This window comes from Condylostylus longicornis, unplaced genomic scaffold (genome assembly GCF_029603195.1).
Source record: "Condylostylus longicornis isolate FDR11 unplaced genomic scaffold, ASM2960319v2 ptg000106l, whole genome shotgun sequence".
NCBI classification, from domain to species: domain Eukaryota; kingdom Metazoa; phylum Arthropoda; class Insecta; order Diptera; family Dolichopodidae; genus Condylostylus; species Condylostylus longicornis.
The window spans coordinates 1,132,072-1,155,029 of NW_026578074.1; the positions used below are offsets into that span (position 1 = coordinate 1,132,072).

At 25.6% G+C, this 22,958-nt stretch overlaps 1 protein-coding gene across 1 annotated transcript in view; it reads right to left on the bottom strand.

Moving 5' to 3' along the window:
- Positions 1–14,450, bottom strand: part of LOC129614186 (uncharacterized) — a 41,533-nt gene extending 27,083 nt beyond the window's left edge. The window contains exons 1-5 of the mRNA XM_055528617.1: positions 14,048–14,450; positions 13,691–13,859; positions 13,066–13,519; positions 11,213–11,484; positions 10,440–10,659 (exon numbers count right to left, since the gene is read on the bottom strand). Coding sequence (XP_055384592.1) covers positions 10,440–10,659; positions 11,213–11,484; positions 13,066–13,519; positions 13,691–13,859; positions 14,048–14,450 — 1,518 coding nt within the window. The remainder of the gene's footprint in view (positions 1–10,439; positions 10,660–11,212; positions 11,485–13,065; positions 13,520–13,690; positions 13,860–14,047) is intronic.
- Between the last annotated feature and the right edge of the window lie 8,508 nt (positions 14,451–22,958).

Below are 22,958 nucleotides of genomic sequence, written 5' to 3' on the forward strand. Positions count from 1 at the left end.
TTCATATACAGGTAACTTCATATGCATATTTTAAGTTTTATAAATCTCTCCTTAAATATGTACACTTTTATAAGTAATTCGAGGAGATGACAAGAAGAATAAATAATTATACATATACATATAGGAGCCGGTGTTAAGGTCCTCATCATATTTCTAATTGTTTGAAAACTGAAAGGAAGCTTTCATTTTTTTTTTCGTTTATTTTTTGTTTTTTTTTTTGTTAATGTGTTCGAAAGCATTTTATTTCGACGTGTTTCCCCCCAATTTTTTTTATTAAGTATTCGTTTTTCATATTCAATATTCTTCCATTATATATAACAAAATGATTTACAAGTAGTACCGTCAACTATAGGAAACTAAATTAAGAGATTTCCTTTTTTTGGCCAAGATGAAATATTTCTGAACTTAACATCATTCTGAGCGTACTTTTTTGTCTACACTGGAGTTGGTCCTGATCTATTCCAATCCAATTCAATTTTATAAATATTGAAATTATTATAATTTTAATATAGCGCAAGCTGCTCGAACTTCGTAATGTGTTTCAATAGAGTGGACTTCAGATTATTCTTAAGGACAATAAGCAGCTAGTGTCATGGTACAAATGTTGCAAAGCTGAATGTTGTTGGGATTGCGAATTTCTGTCCTTTTCGGGAGAGTAGAAGAGATTTTCAATTGCTGCGTATAGTAATACGAGTACTGCCTCGTTTCGAATAAATGAAAAATAACAAGAATGTATTTCATATTGAAAATCATGTTAAATTATTTTACTTCTCAAACTTTCATACTTTTGACTTGCTCACCACCAATGGTATAACAAATGATAGCTGAAATTCATAATACTTTTCAAATAATATTCTTGTATAAATGCACGTATAATAAAAAACTAAAATGTACGTATAAGTATATAGAAAAATATTGTCCTTATAATTACCAAAAGTAATTTTGAATTGCCATATACAAAAGAAAAAGAATGTCCTCCATTTTCCATTTTTTTTGTTTTCTCTTTTTCTTATTTTCATCACAAAGTACACCTTACTCTGTACACATTATATACATAAAGAATCTAAGAAATCTTGATGTTTTTGTTTTACTCTTTTATTTAAAATATTTTTTTTTTGTTTTCTTTTCTGCTATTTATTTTCTTTGTATTTGTTAAACAGGACATAAAAGGAAGGTACTTACGATAACTAGTCTCTATATATACTTCATGTTATACGTCATATTTTTCAAATATACAAACACATATACAAATATAAAACTTTAATAAATTAAGGACTAAATATAAGTAAAAGAAGAAAAGTAAGCATGATAGTAAGAAAAATAATAGAATAGAAAGCAAAAAAAAAAAACAAAAAAATAATAAGGAAACAGAAAAACAAAATAAAAGTTAAATACCCAAGGATAATATAAACAATTTTTTAATACAATGTTTTCAAGTGGTTCTCATATGTAGGTTTAACATATTTTTTTTATTTTTGCTTTTGCTTTTCCTCTTTTATTCATTTCTATTTTATTAATTTTTCTTTTAATAATTTTGTTCAGCTCATCATTGTATTTGCGTTTTTTAGTCACTTACTCGTTCACATATCATTCTTATTCATTCATTTTATACTCATTTTATTCAAAGGGTACAAAAAAATAATATGCGATTCTTTCTTTCAAAACTAAAATGTTATTTTCCATACAGTATGTCACAAAAATTGTTTGTTATATTTCCGAAATCCATAAAAAGAAGGACTATTTGAAAATAATTAGGTAAAATTTCTACCAAAATATTAATCTACATTATACTTTTAATTCAGACCAAAAGAAATTTTTTCGAGTGCTCAATTAAAAAGAGAAAGAGGTGTGAAGCAAGAAGCCTCACATAGTTGGCTGTTTTCCACTATTCGTTATTGTAGACCACATTCCAATTAATTAAGCTTGATATTTATCCTACAATATCATCTCAGATTATTCCCAAGCTCATTTCCCAGGTGTACCAAATAATTTTCTTCAATAATTTTAAATAATTGCCTAGATAAAATGTATTTTATTTCAAAAAATCTGAACAAAATTCATTTGAAATTTCAAAAAAAAAATTCTGGTTTATTAAAATTATAAAAAAAAAAATTTACTTTCTTATGAAAAAATCTTGGTACTTTTGGATTTTTCCATGGTACAAGGTAAAATTTTTTTATATTGCATCAAATCTCCATAATGAAAATCCTATCAATTTGATAAATTGTGATTATAATCACAGATAAGATAAATTTTAATTCAAAAATTTCTTCAAATTTATCCTATTGCTTTCCTTCTACAACATCCTATATACAGAGAGAATATTGTAATAGAATATATTACAAAAATAAAAAGTAATATATAACATTTTATACATATACTTTTGATATATATCTTTTTCGATCTGCTAATTTTTTGCGCTATTAAACCTAAGCAAACAATAAAAATGAAATGCATTCATCAGAATTCAAATAAAAACAGAAAAAGAATCGAAATAAACTAAGAAACACGCACGGTTGTAAAACGGGGGTGCGAATAAAAGAGGTTACATTAAAGTATATATACATATATATATATATCACAATGTATACATTTTTAACAACAGAAGGACTCTGTATAATAATAAGAAAAATAATGTTAGAAAATATAAGTATCTTAGTAAGAGCTATGGATAAAACGAATAAAAATAACAAATAATATACAAAAAAAAACGAACTTAACATATCTCGAAGGATAACAGAATCAACCATAAAACAAACAACAAAACAAAAACAAAATACAATAATGATGAAACATTGAATGAATGTGGGAGTTCAAAGCTTCTTTTTTAATACTTATATGATAAGATGTTCAAAAAGAATTTAAAAAACCAAAAAATCAAAATAAAAAACTTGGAGGATATACGGGCACATGTACACATATCCTTGTATCCTTGTTATAATATGTTCAAATCTTATTCGTATATTTTTGTTTTTTTGGTAATTTTTTATTTTCATTTTCACTTTGTTTTTTTCTGTTTCAACTCAAAATGGATTTCAAAAGGATCATTTACATTTTTCTCTTTTGTTTTATTTGAAACATTCATTTCCCATACTTATAATGTACATAATATGAATATCAAATATTTCTCAATACATAATATATACACACTTACAAATGCATTTTAAACATTTATATAAATATTTTAAAATTTAATATAGATACAAAATATGATTTCCATTTTCATCGTTTATTTTGTAATAATATTGAAATTTCAATGTGTATAAATTTTTTAAATTTTATTCAACTGCACAACTAAATTTCAGAATTTAATTCATCAAGAAAATCAAAAAAAGAAAACAGAAACGGAAACGAAAACCAAAAATTTAAGGAAAATACCACGAAATGTGGTTGATTTTACAGGATGACAAAAATATTTTCGTTTCAAATTTTAATAATGTAGATGTTCTTTTATTTTTGTTTTATTTTTGTTGTTAATCTCAACAAATATTTGGCGATGTTGAGTTGAATTGTATATATAGACATAGAGATTCTTGGAAATCTTAAAATTCAATATTAAATTTTCACTTGAAATTTCATACAACAATAAGGTTTAAGGTTTAATACTTAATTAAGGGTATGATAATTTAAAAGACCTTGTTGAAATTTTGAAAATTATTGAATATTTCTTAAAAATTTCTTTGGCGTACACGAAATAACTTCGGAATTATTACAGGTATATTCAGGCTATAGTGTTGATTCGACCGGTTTGACGTTCTGTTCTCTTTTACTATAGACTTTAATTTTCTCAACCCAATAAATAATATAGAGTAAATGCGCAAACACTAGTATTAAAATTACTTTAAAAGAGATTTAATTTCACTCAATTTCATCATATTATAATATGATTGACCTATCAGACCAGCATGATAAAAAGTATTAAAGAAAAAATCAAATATCATGTATTTTAGAATTTGATCATAAAAGGTGACCACGCAAATTATGGTAATTCAAGTTGGTCACACAAATTATGGTAATTCAAGTTGGTCACACAAGTTGGTCATACAAGTTGAACATGCAAGTAGGTCATGCAAGTCGGTCATGCAAGTTGGTCATGCAAATTGATCGTGTAAGTTGGTTATGCAGGTTGATTATGCAAGTTGGTCATTCAAGTTGATCATGCAAGTTGATCATGCAAGTTGATCATGCAAGTTGATCATGCAAGTTGATCATGTAAGTTAGTCATGATAAATGTTAATCATACTATTTGGCAATTAAAATTAATGCTGTGGTTTTCTTCACACTGCTCTTTTGTTTTTTTACAATGCATACTCCGAAAAATTATAGAAGGTGGTGTTCTTTGCTTCGCGGAAATTTCTAATTTTTGAGGGTACCTCACGTTTCTAATTGATTATAGAACAGATTCATTAACAAACACCAAACTATTAAAAATATTTTTAAAGACAAAAATTTAATTGTATTTAAAGGTTCGTACATATATTAAAATTCCATATATGTTATACCTGTCAATCATAGGTTGAACACGAAATTTTATACTTTTTTCCTTAAAAATTTTAATCATTTACATTTTTTGATTATTTAGCCAATACAACTACAAATCCATCGTTTTAAAATATTCATTTTAAAATATTGAAAAATAAATTATTTTTGCATTGATATGAAATTATATTTTTGAAACAAAAAGAAAACTTTTTGAGAAATTTTCATGAGAATCAAAGCCAAAAAAAAACAAAAAGAAAACAAAAATCTAATTATAAATTTCATGTACAGAAAATGTATGAACAAATAAAATTTAAATAAAAATAACAAAAACATGAACAGAAAGAAAAGTAAGAATATCGAAAAAGAAAAAAAATCCAAAAATTATTCTTAAAGGATTAAAAAGTTTAAATTAATTTTTTCCTTAGAAAAAAAAACTTTTTTGTTTCGTGTCTTTAGAAAATTTTATTTTTATTTTTTTTTTTTAGAAATAGAAAATTATTTTTGAAAATACATAGAAATACCGCCGTCACCTTTTCCAAAAAGTTAAAGTTTTCTTTAACAATTTTGAAAAGGATATTTAAAAGGATATCGCATAAAATGAATGTTATTCTTTATCCTTTACGGTTTCCTTAATTCTTAAATTCTAAGCGTATAATCTACATTTAAACAAAATTATGAAAATTCGCCGTCTTTATTAAAATTATTAATAAAAATTATGATAAAATTTATAAAATAGGAAAATAAGCAAAAAATTATTGGAAGAAAATTTGAATATTTTTTAACATGGCTAACTATAAAAAGGATGAAATGGACATATTAGTAAAAGAAAAAACAAAATTTTTATGTTAGGATCAAGAATATTTTATTTAAATATTTAAATAAATTCTAGTAGAAAATTGTTTTCTACAATTCATGATATTTTATAAATTTGGTTAAAAAAAGTCCACTAAAATTTGCTTTCTTTTATTCCAGTTAGCAATGGCAACAAATGAATTGAAATAAAAGAATTGTATTGCAACCAGACCAGATTAACAAAATATCAATTCTTAATTACTCATAAGTTAATTCTTAATTACACAATATTGAAATTTAAATATTTAAATTATTTTACTACAACAACATATCCGCCCTCCTCATTTTTTTTTTTTTTAAAAATAGTGAAAAAAAAACCTTCACTTTCACTTAAATTTTATTTTCCCTTTTCATATATTTAATTCAATAAGGATACCACTAAATATCCTTGTATATGTAATTTATATTCATTGGATCATAACTAGAATTGATACAAAATGATTTTTTATACAACTTGTCATAGAAAACATTGCGATTGTCTAAAGTACAAAGAAAACTTCAATTAAAATCAAGCACGGGAAGTGAAGTAAATAAACTAGAATTTAAAATGTGAGTGAAAGAATAAAATTAAGTGAAAAGAAAAACAATTTTCATTGAGCACAAGACTCAAAATACATTCTTTTCTCAATAAACTGTTCAAATACCGTTGTAATAAAAACATTAAAGTATAGAAAAACCATGAGAAAATCAAAAAAAAGGACTAAAACCATTAAATATTCCTAGTTACAAAAAGGAAAGAAAACCATACTGTTGTTAAACTATGCACAGGTTTAGTTAGAAAACTAAAAGAAAAAAAAAAAAAAAGGAATGAAAGAGGAATTTTTAATACAATTTACTACCACTTTAATGGCTGATTTTACTTTCTTTTATGAATTTATGAAGAAATCTAAAGAATTTTTACCAGAGTTTTTATTCAACACAAATTGATTTCCTTTACCCACATCAAAACAATGTTTATACGCTACACATATGACACTAAAATGTAGAAGGCTACTATGTAGACTATAAAGACATATTGAAGTTGTTCATACTCATAGATTTGTAATAAAAATCACAATACTTATTCAACTTAAAATTTGAACTATTGTAACTAGAAATTGACATCGAAAGCGTTCAAAATTATCAAATTTTTCAAAGGGCAAACAAACAGATCCATTCATTAAAATCAAATTTATTTCCTCATTTTGATTACAATAAATTGATTGATGTGGTCATTATATAGTAAATTATACTATCAAAAGGCACAGCTCCTCCATCTAAATATGATTGTACATTTTTAAACAAAAAATCTTTGACTATACTGCGAGCTTCGACTATACAACAAGCTTTATTGCCAAGCACAATTTCTTATTCAAAACAATTTCTTATACAAACCAAGACTTAATTTTAAAACTAAGTTTGTATATTTTGATAAAATGTATGTGAATCTGAATTTCGCAATGATTTCCCTGAGAATCTGTATGTTAAAAAATAAACGTAACATGTTATATGGCAGCTCGTTTGATAAATCTGAGAAAAATATTATTATTCTCATAGCCTTTAGTATGAGAAACCATACTTAATCCAGATCAATTTAACTAATTCAGCTGAATATTAATTAAAATAAGCAAAGTATTCTTTGAACTCGATTAATACAAAATAGATTTAATTTCACAAAATATTTTTCAATTACATTCATTTTTCATATGAAAACTAAATAAAATATTTTTCAACAGTCTTTCTTTGCTGTTCACATTTTGAACAATAACATAACTCGAGATTTTCAAGTACTTTTTCATACAATGATTATTAATTCAAATTAAAATTGTACTATAGATTCGAACTCCATCAATTTCCTTATCGTTATTACAAACATTGTGACAAAAAAAAAAAAAAATTGATAAATCCTGCAAAATAAAAATGCATTCAGCTACAATAATAAAAAAAATTGTAGTAAAAAATAGTTGCAAAAAAAAAAATTACCAAAATTCAAAAGAAAAATTCCTTTTTCTCTTATCCTCATTCTCATTTCATTTTTGTTTTAATGTTCTCTATTCAATATCGTCCTTTTTCATGGCATCCTTTTGCATCCCCATTATATTTTTTTTTAAATTTTTTTTGTGTTTTTCTTCTTGCAATTTTCATTCTTCTATAGTTTACTTGTTTTTCGCTTTTATCTCAATTTTTTTCTCTTTGCTAATTTTTTTTTACGATAAAAAAGTAACCATGTATATCGAAGAAGTGTTCGTTTAAATTGCATAACCATTTTCATGTTAATATCCTTTTTTTCTTCGAATATTAACAGTGCCATGAATAGAAAAAATGAAATTGTATGGGGAGAAAACTAATGATTTTTTTTTGTATTTTTCTCTTCATAAAAATTTTTTTTTAAATAAAAAAGAGAAAGCTTTTCAAAAGAGTCAAGAAATCAGCAAAAAAACAATTTTTTTTATCGTCTACAAGATAACGGTTAACTATTTTGTTTGCGCTTTTCTAAAATATTTTATTGACAAGAACGATTTTTAGGTGATTGACATTAAAAAAATGACAGCCGAAACATTTAACTGCCATTCGTAGAAAGAAAAACGAAAATTTCCGTTTGATTATCAAAAATTAACCAGGAAAAATTCTACAAAAAGAAATTTAAGAAAATTTTTACTTCCACATTCTTTCTTCCATGGAACCAATCACGTCTTCACATCAGTAATGATTTCTATAAAAATTAGATTAAAATCAAATTGTACTAAAAATATTGTATGTACTCTTAAATATCTTATTATTGGTAATTGTTTTTTATAACACTCAAATGTGTTAACTTGCATTTCTCAATCAGATCGAAAATAAAATTAACAGGATTTTAAAAAATTAAAGAAAATTGCCAACTCTACAAAAAAATATTTTCAATTCTTAATCTTCAATTATAAACTAATTTTAACTCACATACTCGTTGTTTTAAGTGCAGAATTTTTGCAAATTAAAAGTTTGATTCGAAAATAATAAAATTTTAATGCAATTGTACTTTTCATTCATTTTTATACATATAAGTACAATTATATATTTTACATAGATACTAAAATAACATAGAACTCAAATTGGAAACTTAAATATTTCCCACAATCATACCATATTTGATAGTATGCAGAAGACATCTCTGAAAACTCTGTGGTAAACTTCAAATATAAAATCAAAAACTTGTCGTATTCATAAAATTCAACTATACTTTAAAATATTTTAAATAGGATCATCATAATGTTCATAATACGTACTTTACTTATACGTACATTAAAATTTTTACTCACACATACAAAATATATAAATAAACATACACACACACGCAAATTAAATTATAAGTTTTTACTTTACACAAAAAAAATATTTTAAGATTTATAAAAGTTCTTTTTATTTCATTTATTAATTAATTACACTTTAATTTCCAATTCCAAACTTATTAAATTAAACTATAAGTTTTTACTTTACACAAAAAATATTTTAAGATTTATAAAAGTTCTTTTTATTTCATTTATTAATTAATTACACTTTAATTTCTAATTCCAAACTTATTAACTTTATTTTTAAATCTTTATTTTCTAAACGGCAAAACGATTTAATAACTAACGAGCTACTGAATTACCAACCAAGCAAAGTTGCTATTGAATTTACTCTATTTATAAGAAATAACTGTTTAGTAAGCAAAAAATTGTTTAGAATAATTCTCATGGGAAAGTTTTAATATTGTAATTTGAATATTTGGAACTTTGCTTTAGTTTTGTCTGTAAAAGTTCAATCACGTTGCAATTAAATGATTTCATATAGGAGTTTAATTGCAACGTTGAATTTTAATTTTAATTTAAAATAAATATTTTGTTTTTGTCAAATCACGTTGCGATTAAATGATTTAGAATAGGTTTAAGTAATAAAGTATGGAAATTTGATCGCAACGTTCGATTTAATTTTAGTTATAGTTAAATTTTATTTTTTGGTGTTCCGGGCGTAAGCGAATATATAACTCCCCCCTCGTTAAGCTGGAAGCTCTCCTGAGCTCCAGAGATTATATTTCCTTTACTATTATTTTCATTTGTATCGTTTGGCCGTTTTTTACATTTATAAAATTTTTTCATATAGTATTTTGTAATAAAAATTATTAAAAGCAATATAATAGAGATATTTGACAGTATTAAAATATAATGGTTTTTAATTTCAAATTTTACAAATTCTATTTCATTGTAATTTTCAATTTGCTTCAAATTAATATTTTCTAAATTTGGTATATAACTAACATTATAAGGTTCTAAATAGTTTGGTATTATTATGTGGTTGTTAATTTTTCTCTCTATGTTTTTGAATATTACGTCATCTATTTTTATAGTGCAATTATAATATGTAATTAAGTTAGTTTTAATTAGTTTGTATTGTATGTTATTACAAGTATTTTCTAACATTACATTATTTGCATTTTTTACTAAGATAATATTAGATGAAACTTCCACAATCTCAAAATTAATATTTTTTCTTTTTGTACAATTCTTAAAATTATTATTCATTAAATTTTTTATACAACCATTTATTACTTTTAGTTTATTTTCACAATTCTGTTTATTATTAAAGTAAATTTCATTTTTAAATTTCAATATATTAGTAGATTCAATGTTTATTTCCTCGAAATTTTTGTTAGGTACTGGAATAATTTTATATCCAACTGCAAGTTCCTTTGCAACGTTAGGGATCAAAATGGCAAAAATAATATTATTATCTAGACTAATAAGTGAACTTTTTATTTCTTTATATTTAAAAACATCGATTTCAAATTCATCAATTTCTTCATTGGATAAAATGGAGTGAGTCATGATACCATGTTTAGCGAAAAGAATGTTTTGTTGGACTTTGTCTATTTCTGAATTTAGTAAGTTAATATTTGTGTAACTAGAAAGAAACTGTAAACTTTTTATGCTTTTGCTAAAGGTGTTGTTTTGTTCTCTCAGTGTAATATTTAAAATTTCTTGGTTTTCGTTAATTCGTTTCTGTAGAATATTTAGGTTTTTCTGAAATTGGTCGTTTATTTTAATCTGTTTATTTATGGTCTGAATGGAGTTGTAATTTCCCTGTTCAATAAGTTTTATGTTTTCTACAATTTCAGTTTTGTCATCATCGTCTAAGTTTCCAAATAACCATTTTAAAATTTTGCCACCTAAATTAATGAGTCCTCGTTTTTGTCTGTGTGGTAGTAATGTTTTAATGTTATGTCGAGTTTTTTCGATTTGAATTTGTAATTGTTTTAATGTGGTATTGTCTTGGTTAAAAGTGTTGTAAATATTATTTTCAATTTGTGCTAAAGTATTTTCTAGTTCGCTAATATTTATAAAGTGAAGAATTTTAGAATAGTTTTGAATTATAGGAATTTCTTCCCGTTTGATTAGTTGGAATCCACCTTGATTTTCCAATACCCGAACGTCAATGTTTGCAGAACAAGTATTTGAAGTGAGGAGTAAAATTAGCAGTGCTAATTCAAGTTTGTTGTGGCAGTGGTTGAGTGGAGTTTGTTTCTGGGTTACCTGAGGAAAATTTAAAATTTCTTTTTAATCTACTTGGGTGAATATTTCTATTCTGGTTATCTTTTAATTTACCGTTAATTAATTTAGATTTAATATACGTATATTTCTTTTTATGTTTATATCTTAGAGCTTCGGGATTTTTTACAAGAACTTTGTCTCCTTCTTTATAGTCAGGGTCTATCCTATCTTTGTTTAGTTTTTCAATCGTTTTAAGTTTATTTTCATCAATTAATTTTCTAATTTTTTCAATATCGGTTATTTCGTTATTTACAAAGTTTATAGGCTTAACTTTAGTTACAGAGTGAATGGAATTATTATATTTTTCGACTGCGAATAATATCTTTTCATACGGTGTTAAATGTGATTTTTGTGTATCTAAGATACGAAGGTGTTCGCTTAAAGTTCCGTGAGCTCGTTCGATTGTAGAATTTCCGGTATGGCTTCTGGGTGACGTAAAGTGAGCGTTTATATTTTCTGTTCTAAAGAAGTTTTTGATATTAAGACTATCGAACTCATTGTCGACAACGATTTTATCTGGCCTACCGAATAGTGCAAACCTGTTGCGAAGTGCTTGTATAATAGTAGTTGCATTTCGGTCATTGAGACGTTGGACCATTAAATGCTTTGAGAATTTGTCAATTATTGTAAGAAATATTTCCTTATAACAGAAAAATAAATCGACGTGTATTATTTTATTAGGAGAGCTCGGGGTTTCGGAAATTTCGAATCTATATTTATTTGGTTTGCGATCATATTTTGATTGATTACATATGTCGCAATTGTTTATATACTTATGAAATAGTTCCTTAAGTTTAGGGAAGAAAAACTCATCTTTCACTTCTGTATAATTTTCAACGATACCTCGATGGTTTGATTCTTTATGAATTTTTTCTATTAATTTTAAGGCCTCTTCTTCATTTTCTATGTCTATTGCTTTTTTAGTACATTTTATGAATTTCATTTTATTATTATTAGAAAAGAGTTCCGTGAGTTTCTGTTTTACTATATCAAATTTTTCATCATTTAATTCGGAATAGATAGCAGTTATTCCATTTCTAATGAATCGTCTAAGTATGTCATTTAAATAATGGCTATTATTGATTTCATTTTCACTAATAAAGATTTGTCTAAATTTTTTATATTTTATAATTATTTCCCTTTCTTTTTCTTTTGTCAAATAAAGCTGCGTCAAATATTTATTAATTATTATATCGGATGTTGGGAATTGATTTTCATGGCGACTATGGTTTGTTGTTATAACTGAATTATTAGAAGGTGTTTCGTTAGGGTCATCTATATGATTAATTTCATTATTTGTAGAATCCATTCTACTTAAAAAGTCAGCAACACGATTTTCTTTTCCTTTTACATAGTCTATTTCGAAGTCGTATTCGTTTAATCTGATTCGCCATCTTTGTAGTTTGGCGTTTGGTTCTTTTAGTGAATGCAACCATTTTAAGGGTTGGTGGTCTGTTCTTATTAAGAATTTTGTACCATATAAGTATGGCCGAAAATATTTAGTGGCCCATACTATGGCAAGAAGTTCCTTCTCTATAGTAGAGTAATTGCATTCATGATTATTAAGGGTTCTGCTAGCGAAGCAGACCGGGTGGTTTTCTTGTGATAGGACTGCTCCAACTGCAAAGTTGGACGCGTCCGTCGTTAATACAAATTTCTTTTTAAAATCAGGGTAACGAAGTATAGGATAAGTTGTAATCAATTCTTTTAATTTTTGAAAGGAGTCTTTATATTGTATATCATTTTCATTGATTTTATTTCCCTTTTTCAAATATTTAGTCATAGGCTGAGCTACTTTCGCATAGTCCTTGATGAACTTGCGATAGTACCCCGTAATGCCTAGGAAACTTTTTATCTGCTTGGGAGTCTTAGGCAGTTTGATTTGTTTAATTACATTAATTTTATCTTCGTTTGGCTTTATTCCCTCTGGTGTTAATATGTGTCCTAAATACTCTGTCTCTTTAGAGAAAAATTTGCACTTATCCACTTGGATTTTTAGATTGAACTCTCTTAATTTTGAAAATATTTTATTAATAGCTGAGAGGTGTTCTTGTAGTGATGTAGAGAAAATAAGGATGTCATCTAGATAGACAACGCAAATTCGCCCGATAAAGTCCTTTAAAACGTAATTGATCATCCTTTGAAAAGTTGCCGGAGCATTCTTTAGTCCGAATGGCATCCGTACAAACTCAAAGTGACCTTGCGGTGTAGAAAACGCGGTCTTTAGACGATCTTTTTCATCCACTAATATCTGGTGAAACCCCTTTGCGAGGTCCAGAGTGGTGAAATATTGAGCGCGACCCAATTTATCAAATATAGAATCTATATTCGGTATCGGGAATTTGTCATCAACCGTAATTTCATTTAATTTACGGTAGTCGATGACAATGCGCCATTTTTGTTTCCCTGAGTAGTCCAATTTTTTGGGTACTACCCATATAGGGCTATTATAAGGGCTACTGGATGGTTGAATAATATTTTGCTCTAACATTTCCTGAACTTGCTTATTTACTTCCCCTTCATGTATTTTTGGAAACCGATATATTTTACTATAAATCGGTTGGGAAGTAGTTGTAATTATTTGATGTTTTACACTTTTGACACATATTAATCGATCTCCTTCTTTATAGAAAAGATCCCTATTAGAGTTTAAAATATATTTTAATGATTTAGTTTCTTCTCTATTCATATTTTTATTTAATAATTTTTCAAATAATTCATTATGGTTGATTTGTAAAGGTTCTATTTGACAAGTGTTTTCAAAAGGACAAGCTGAATTAAATTTAATATTACGGTTGTTAATTTCTAACCGCCCCTTTGAAAGATTAATATTTGCTCCTATTGGTTTTAAAATATTTTGGCCTAAGAGAGCGTCAAAGTTTTTATTGCTAAGATCCATTACTTTCCAGGACATAGTTGAATTTTCATTGAACTCGTCAGGTACTTTTGTAGTTATTTCGTATTTAATGGCTTGGTTTCCTGCGAGTGTTTTTAATTGAATTGGATTTTCTAATTTGTTTTGTTTAGATCGATCAAAAATATTGCCGTTTATAATTGAAGTAACTGATCCTGTGTCGATCAGACAGGTCAGCTTTTTGCCTTCTATTGTTAAGTCTACTAAGGGTAATGTCGGATAGGGGGACCACAGTGAAAATTTTCTGTGGAACCCGAATCCACATCCATTGGAACTGGACTTGACCGATTTTCGTTATAAGATGGTCCTGGTAGATTATTACCTGTACCACCAAATTGTTGGTTGGGCCTAAAATTCCTAAACTTTTCGTTAGTAGTGTAGTTTCTGTCCATTGGTCTATTTGTGTAAGTGTTTCTTATGTTGTTATTGTAATTGTTATTGTTGAAAGTTCTATTTGCGTTTCTATAGTTATTTCTGGAATTTGTATTATTACTACTATGTCTAGAATTTATGTTATGGTTATTTCTGTAATTTGTATGATTATTGTTCCTATACTGAGAGTTGGTGTTTGGAACCTTGCTGTCGGATATATTGGTTTCTAATAAGCTTCTATAAGCGTCTTCTAATGTTGTTACATTTTTAGTTCTAAGGTACATTGAGTCTACTCTATTTAATTTATTCAAAAATTTTTCTAATATTGAATTTTCATTATTAATTGGATTAAATTCTGAAGATTTATTGTCATCCAAATCATATTTTAAATTTAACAAATTTAATATGGAATTTAATTTAACATAAAGATCACTTACATTTCTAAAAATTATACAGTCTGCTTCTTCTTTTAATTTCAAATAAGATTTCTGTACTCCGAAGGTAGCTTTCAGTTGTTGTTTTACTTCGTCCCAAGTTTTTTCCTGAATTCTCCGGATTGCTGCCGCTGCAGGACCCTGGATCTTGCTGTACAAAATTCTGTATAGATAGTTTTTTGCATCGGCATCCGCTGCTAAGGCAATTAAACTTTCGACTTCTTCGATGAAGGATTTTAGACTGTAGGCGTCTTGTCCAGTAAAAATTGGTACTGAACGAGCTTCGCCTATCAAGTCTTTTAATGTAATTGCAGCAAGTGACATGTTAAAATTTTTTTTGTATATTTTTTAGATTATCAAAGTATTTTTCTTTTTCACTTTTCTTCATAAATGTTAAAAAAAAAAAAAAAAAATATTTTGGTTTTTTTTTCTTCTTTTTTTTTTTCTCTTTTTATAATTTTTGTTTTATCAATTTAATTAGTTGTAAAATTTGATTTGATTAAAGATCTTTTAATAGATATTTTATTTGTGTTTTACTTATAATTTTTGTTCGTTTATTTACCGAATTAACTTTTTGAAAAAAGTTCTCCGCCTTTACACAACTAAACTTTTATCACTCAGTTCACCACAAAATTTTTTTTTTTTTTTATTATTATTATTTAATTTTGCTTAATGGTTTGAGCATTACACTATTTTATTTTCTAGTTTTTTGTTCATTTAAATTGACTTAAGAAAAATATTAGTGTTTTCTTTTTTTTTGTTTAGATTTTTTTTTGTTTTTATAGACGGAGTCGGAATCCTACCGACTGCGCCAATTAAATTATAAGTTTTTACTTTACACAAAAAAAATATTTTAAGATTTATAAAAGTTCTTTTTATTTCATTTATTAATTAATTACACTTTAATTTCCAATTCCAAACTTATTAAATTAAACTATAAGTTTTTACTTTACACAAAAAATATTTTAAGATTTATAAAAGTTCTTTTTATTTCATTTATTAATTAATTACACTTTAATTTCTAATTCCAAACTTATTAACTTTATTTTTAAATCTTTATTTTCTAAACGGCAAAACGATTTAATAACTAACGAGCTACTGAATTACCAACCAAGCAAAGTTGCTATTGAATTTACTCTATTTATAAGAAATAACTGTTTAGTAAGCAAAAAATTGTTTAGAATAATTCTCATGGGAAAGTTTTAATATTGTAATTTGAATATTTGGAACTTTGCTTTAGTTTTGTCTGTAAAAGTTCAATCACGTTGCAATTAAATGATTTCATATAGGAGTTTAATTGCAACGTTGAATTTTAATTTTAATTTAAAATAAATATTTTGTTTTTGTCAAATCACGTTGCGATTAAATGATTTAGAATAGGTTTAAGTAATAAAGTATGGAAATTTGATCGCAACGTTCGATTTAATTTTAGTTATAGTTAAATTTTATTTTTTGGTGTTCCGGGCGTAAGCGAATATATAACTCGCACACAAAAATTCCCGCAGTTAAGTACCATAATATTACGGTTTTAATAAAGGACATTAAAGGTATGAAATAAGTTTAGTGGAAAAATATTAACGGTAAAAAAAGAGAAAAACAGCAAAACAACAAAAAATGAAAATATGGGAATAAAATGAAGAGATAAAAATAGAAAGGAATTTTTCAGCAGTTTGGCTTTTTTTTTTTTTTTGCTTTTTATTTGGTTTTGTTTTTTTCATTGGTGTAATGGAATTTTTAAAAATGACCAGCAACAATTTAAAGGATTCAACACTTTAAAGTAGAAATTATATGATGGGAAATTGCAATAAGAAAAATTAAGAAAAAAATTTTTATGTACCAAAGGAGTAAAAAAAAAGAAAAAACAAAAAAGAAAATTTATAAACAAGAGATGAAAATAAAAAAAATTTTTTTTTAAAGTAATTTTTTCGAAAAATTTTTGTAGATATTTTAAAGTGGAAAAAAGCAATGTGCAATTTAATGAGTATTGTAATTTTAAAAGTAACTACTAAAGCATAAATTCTGGATCTAGGTACGTACAAATTTCATAAGCTTTTTGAAATTATGTGCAGAGAAAATGGAAAATTTATACCAGGACTATTTTTTCCAAAATTTATTAGTATTTCTATTATAATTAAAATTCCTTGCGTATGTTAATTACAGTATGTATAAACTGTGTACTATAACTGTATTACAGTGAATATGAACTTTATGAACCCTGTCAACTTTGTGATACCCGTACGAACAAAGAGTATTATTCAAATAGTTTTATCACATACAACAATCCCAATAATATATCTACAACAATTTCTCAGATATAACCAAATAACTTATGAAATTGTATAACAGATATCGTAACCACTCATGATATCTCAACATCTTTTACCGAAAATAGTGGCCATTTCAATATATTTAATTATACAAAATTTTAGTACTGTACTATAAGTAATTTCTAAGATATTACTAAAAAACGATTAAAGTTATATAACAGTTACCACAAGAATTCAAGAAATTTTAATAATTTTTATCTTACATCACAGCATCAAAAATATATCTGCTTTTAAAAAAATTTCGATATCATACGAGTAGCTTCAATAATTTTTAATATACAGTGAAATAACTTTTAAAGTAGTAGGACAGTTACCCAAATCACTATCTCAATCACATACAAATTAAATAGGGTTCCGGCATTTAACATTATAAATCTATTGTGAAAATTTATTGAGACCAATTAGTTTTTGAGTTGTTCTGGAACGGACAAACAGACAGACATAGTCAAATTAATTGAGAATTCGATCAAAAACATATACGAGTACTTGAGTCTATATCTCAGACCATTATTTTTTTTACCGTAACAAACGAGAGTGTACGTTCGTGTGAGTATAATAAACTTATTAACAACCTTAACTAAGAAACGCACATATTTTGAGGATGAAGGCAATTCAGTTTTTGAAAATGTAGAGCTATTAAAAATGTCACTATGCATGCTTCGATCAAATTATTTAATATTGTATGTTACATAACTTTGGATGTATATGTAATATTCAATTGTATATTCGAATAACGGGCTGATTTTTCAAAAACTTATGATACAGTAGGTTTGAAAAAAAAAACTATGATTTTTACAATCAACTCTTCATAGCTGTTATAAATTGCCAAATAATTAAGGTGCATGTAAGCAAAGCCTTTAAAAAAACCATAATAGCTTTGCGTATGTATCTCTTAATAAATTTAATTCTAACTTCTAGAATTACTATATTTTAAATACCATCATTATAGTTACAATCTAACCTACCACTACCTACACTACCCTAACAATACCTAACTACCCCCGCTATGCCACACGAAAATAACTTAACAAATGAAATTGAAAATGAAAGAAAATTCATGACACAAGAAAAAAATTTAAGTATAGGAAAGAAAATAAGGAAAAAAAAAATTTTTTTCTAATAATAATAAATTAAGTAATGAAAAAAAAAAACAATGATAAAAAAAAAAAATAAAAATATTTAAGAAAATTTCTTTTCTTTAAAAAAAAAAAAACCAACAAAAAAAAATTAAAAAAAAAAATATAAAAATAAATTTTTACGTAAAGTGGGCAACCATGCACAAGTGGCAGAACGTGATGCACTTTAAAAAAACAACAAAAAAAAACAACGAAAAAAAAAAAAAAGATTTTTCTTCATCATCATTGTGGCGCAAAATTTTGAAGGAAAAGTACCACTACTTCATATTTTGAAGAAGAGTAAAAAAACATACTAAGAAAAATCGAGATAAAAAAAGAAAAATTTTTTTTTTCCTTTTCATTTTGTATAATAAGCAATTTTATAAGATTAGCTTTCAAAACTATATTGTTATTCACAAGTGCAATTTAAACGCAAAAAAGAAAAATACAAGCAAAACAACAACAACAACCCGTACAATAAAATCATAAATTACACTTTTTACATGGTATAAACGCAATTTTTGTCGCATTATTTGCTTTCAAGCAATTTTTACTGCATCATAACAATGTGCTTCGTACTCTGCTAATTGCAAAGATTTTGCAAACTTCATTATTATTTTTCGTCTTATATTTGGAATTCGATGCGCTGTTTCATAAAATATTTGATGCTCTCTCCGTAATCCTAATGAAACATTTTAAGAATTGGAGTGTTCCATAATCGAAGCACTTATAGCCTATTAATTTTGAAAATAAGGGATTCGCCATAATTTCTCACAACATGAGTATAAACTGGTTTATGAAATTTTACAATTTTAACCAAATTTGAGTTATTTAATGAATCCACCCCCTAATAATTTTTTTAAATTAAATTTTTAATATATGAAATAATATTCTAAGTGATCACTAAAAATAATTTCTAATTAAAATGCTTTTAATTTAAATATATAAAAATTATTAAATTGAGAATTAAGTTATTTTTTGTCTAAAAATGAAAAATCTCCTATAAAACACTCAAATACACTAATGGCCAGTTAAATAGAACCCCACAATTTTTAAATATTAAAAAATTAAAATTTATTGTTCACCACCATGCTTAACAGTCTCTATAATGTAGAGCGGGTGTGGCAAGACTCATTTTTCCGAAAACGAACGTAGCATTTTGCTGTCGCTATAGATTCTATTAAACTTATTCTTTTTAGCGACGTTTTCTATTTTTCAAACACACTAGTGGTTTCTTAATGGCAATGCATCATTTGAGTTCGGCGCCTAATAAATATATTCTAACAGTTCTCGCAAACACTTCTGAATTTTCAATCTTGTTTCATTTATTGCTGAATCTTGATAGAAGTAAGAAAAGGTTTTTTTTTACTTACACACACTATAGCCCTATCTTCATTGACCGTTGTTCTCTTTTTTTAAGTCTAGGCTTTCTGATTTTCCCAGAAAACTGTTCTGTTTTATGCATTTTACGAATAGCATTTTGTACAAGAGTTCTTTCTATCATTGTCGAAATTTAGCTTTTACTAATACCGTTTTCAAAACATACTCCAAATTTTTCCACCTTTCATTTGGAGTACAGTATGTTTTCCTTTTCTCATTTTCATTTTTTTTTGAATACTTTCAAAATATTTTTCAACAAATCAAGCAATATTTGTTTATTTTTAATATAGAAACTATAAAATTCCAAAAACTTAATAATTACTAACTTTTATTTTGAAAAATTATTAAAATAATAGTGTCGACAGTATAATTGAAGCACTATATTTAAGGCGTGTGTTATATCGAAAACAAAACCTCCCGTTATAATCAATGCTTTTGAATTTCTATGTGAGAAAGGCAGAATGTTTCAAAGGATTAATAATGTCTAGGGTGTCTTATTTAGTTGGCCACAAGTGTACATATAGTAAGGAACTCGAAATGAAATCTAAGTTCATTATTTATAAAAGCATTTCCAAAATCAAGATCATAATAAAGTATAAGAATGCTAGTAGTTTATTATAACAGAAAATAATTTAGGACTGCGTTTTTCAAAATAATACTTACGATATCTTTTGAAATGTTAAAGAAAATAATTCGAAAATAGTTATAGAACTTTGCACAGTCACACGAATACAAACAGTAATATTTTTTCACTTTTGTTATAAATTTTTTATTGTACGAAAATCTTATATAATTTTTTTGTTTTTTCAATATTTTTCCCACAATGGACTTGTACAATATAATAAAATTCTTTGTATACTCCCACAATCTTAGAATATAATTTTTTTTTTTTGGGATTTGATATATGAGAAAAGTTGAAATAATTTTAAGGATTAAGTTTTTTTTTCTCATTTCTTTGTCTTTTGTTTTTCTCTATTATATATTTATTTTATTCTCTTATCCTCAATATTTGTGAACCTAAAATTATTCTTTATTTCGACATTCGACATTTTGGTTTCAAATTTTTTTTAGTGAAATTAGACATGTGAAAAAGTTTTAATAAAAAAAAAACCCGATAGTCAAGAAGAAGACATTAAAAATGAAAAATTAAATTGAATGAAAATCAATAAAAGATTTCTGATTAAAATTGTAGTATAAAAGAAGAAAATTGTCAATTTCCTTAAGGTATTATAGTTTCACTTAAAAAATATTAGGTAGCGGTGGACACAGAGAGAAGGAGAGAGAAAGAGCAAGGTGGAGATATAGAGAGGGAAAAGAATTTTTTTCAATTTTTTTTTTTTGATTTTTTTTTTATTTTAATTATTTTCAAGTATAAGTTTTAGATGGCCATCAAAATGGCATATAAAGGGGATTTAATGTGTTATACATGTATAAGAATTCTGTTTGATTTCTTTATACTATATACTAATCTTATATATTATATGAAAAAGAATAATTTAAGGATGAAAAATTTTGTAGTTGATTTACAAAAAAAAAAAATTTTAATTAACCCCATGATTTTACTTCTACTTTAATTGAACAATATTGTTATATTGGAACTTCCCTATTAAAAACACATATTCTCATATTCTTATATTAAAGAAGAAGCTATAGAATTCCTACTATAATTAGTTTTCATTGAAAATAGAACACTGTCGCCCAATAATATGCAATTTTTTCTTAAATTTTCAATTTCAAAGCTCAAAGAACGATTTTCACATAATTATTGGAAATAAGATCAAATTTCATTTATAACATGAAAAAATTCATTCTGTACTTAAGCTTTCTAAATAAAATTTTAGTCTTACACCTTCACATGTCATTTAAATTTACAAAATCAAATCCCACTTTATGATTATCAAATCGATTAATTTTAAAATCATTTTCCTACTCTTATTTAATTTTTAATTTACTTTTGGTCCATACACAAATAAAATTGGAACAATAATTTTCCGGAATTCTGAACACATATAATTACAAACATAAATTCAAATCGATTTCATATGAAAATCAAATTAATTAAATTAAATTTCATCAAAATTTTTAAGTGTTCATCCAATCCAATTTAAAGAAAAACAAATTTTCATTCATTCAAGTGATTAACCATGCAAGTTATAAAAACTCCAGAACCAAAAAAAAAATTAGAAAATAAAATTTTTACAAACAAGAAACTTTTTATATATAGGAAATCCCTTAAATAAAAACTAAAGAAAACTTGAATGGCAAGGAGTGATTTCTTTTCACAAACTTAAAAAAAAATTTAGAGAAGTAAAAAAGGCCAGAACAAAAAAAAAAAATAACCAATGCATTAAAAGAAATAACGAAAATTTGACATTTGAGTGACTTTACGAGTATCTTTTGGTAAATAAGATTTACTAAGAAATTCATTCCCTTAAAATATGTACATACATATAAATCCTAAACGGAAACAGCTTACAAAAATCAAGGATAAAAATCAAGGATATTTGTACCAGAATTGAATAAAAACGTATGTGTTTTTTTTAAGGGCAAGGATTCGATATTTAAAATTAAAAATTTAAAAAAGAAAAAATTTGATTTTTTCCCTTTTTCTCTGCTTTTACTCTTATTTTTTGCTTATTTTTTTGGCCTGTTCCTTATGCAGTATTGCAATTTTCACGGCTTTTTTCAAGTTCTCACAATAGAAATTATCGTTTTTCGATTTTAATTTTAAATGATCCGAAGAAATTTTTTTTTAAAATGTCCTTAAAAAATTAAAAATTTTTTTAATCGAAATAATAAAGGAGAAAAAATTATTTTTTAATTGTATCATTTTTTTTCTTAATCAAATAGAATTGGTTTATATATAAAAAAGATAAAAAGTAATATAAGATGAATAAACGAAGTAGATAAATTGTGGACAATATTTTCAATTGTTCTACTTGAAGATCAAAGAATAACAATTTAATAAAATAGTTCCAATTGGAGAATTGCTCAGGTATTAAGCACTACATCATGTGAGTTTTCTGCAAGATATGTGTTATACTTAAAGCATTTGTATGAAAATGGTTTAAATTTCTGTAGAAATCAGTAAAAGGGGGAACAATATCGAAAATCAGGAATAAAAATTCAATTAAATAAAAGCATTTTCTTAAAAAACAAAATCAAGTTTTTCCAAATATCAAACCAAGAAAACAATTGAATATATAAATACAATAAGAATCATTACTTCTAGCTATTAAAGATGCCATACCATATATAGCGTGCTTTAAAATGAGAGCCCCCCCCCCCCCACCCCTCCATTTAGGTAATAAAGAAAACAAAGGAATAATTTTGTATAAAATTCTGATTTTACCGATAATTTTTACTACATTTTCAAAAAATTTTGTGAAGGAAATCATATGATAAAAGCATGTACTTCCAAAAACACAATATATTTGTTATCCTTTTCATTATGAACACTTGTTTCACTTATTATTGTTTGCTTATATGTTGACTTACAAAAAAAGTGGAAGGCATATACGATTTGTATGGCAAGA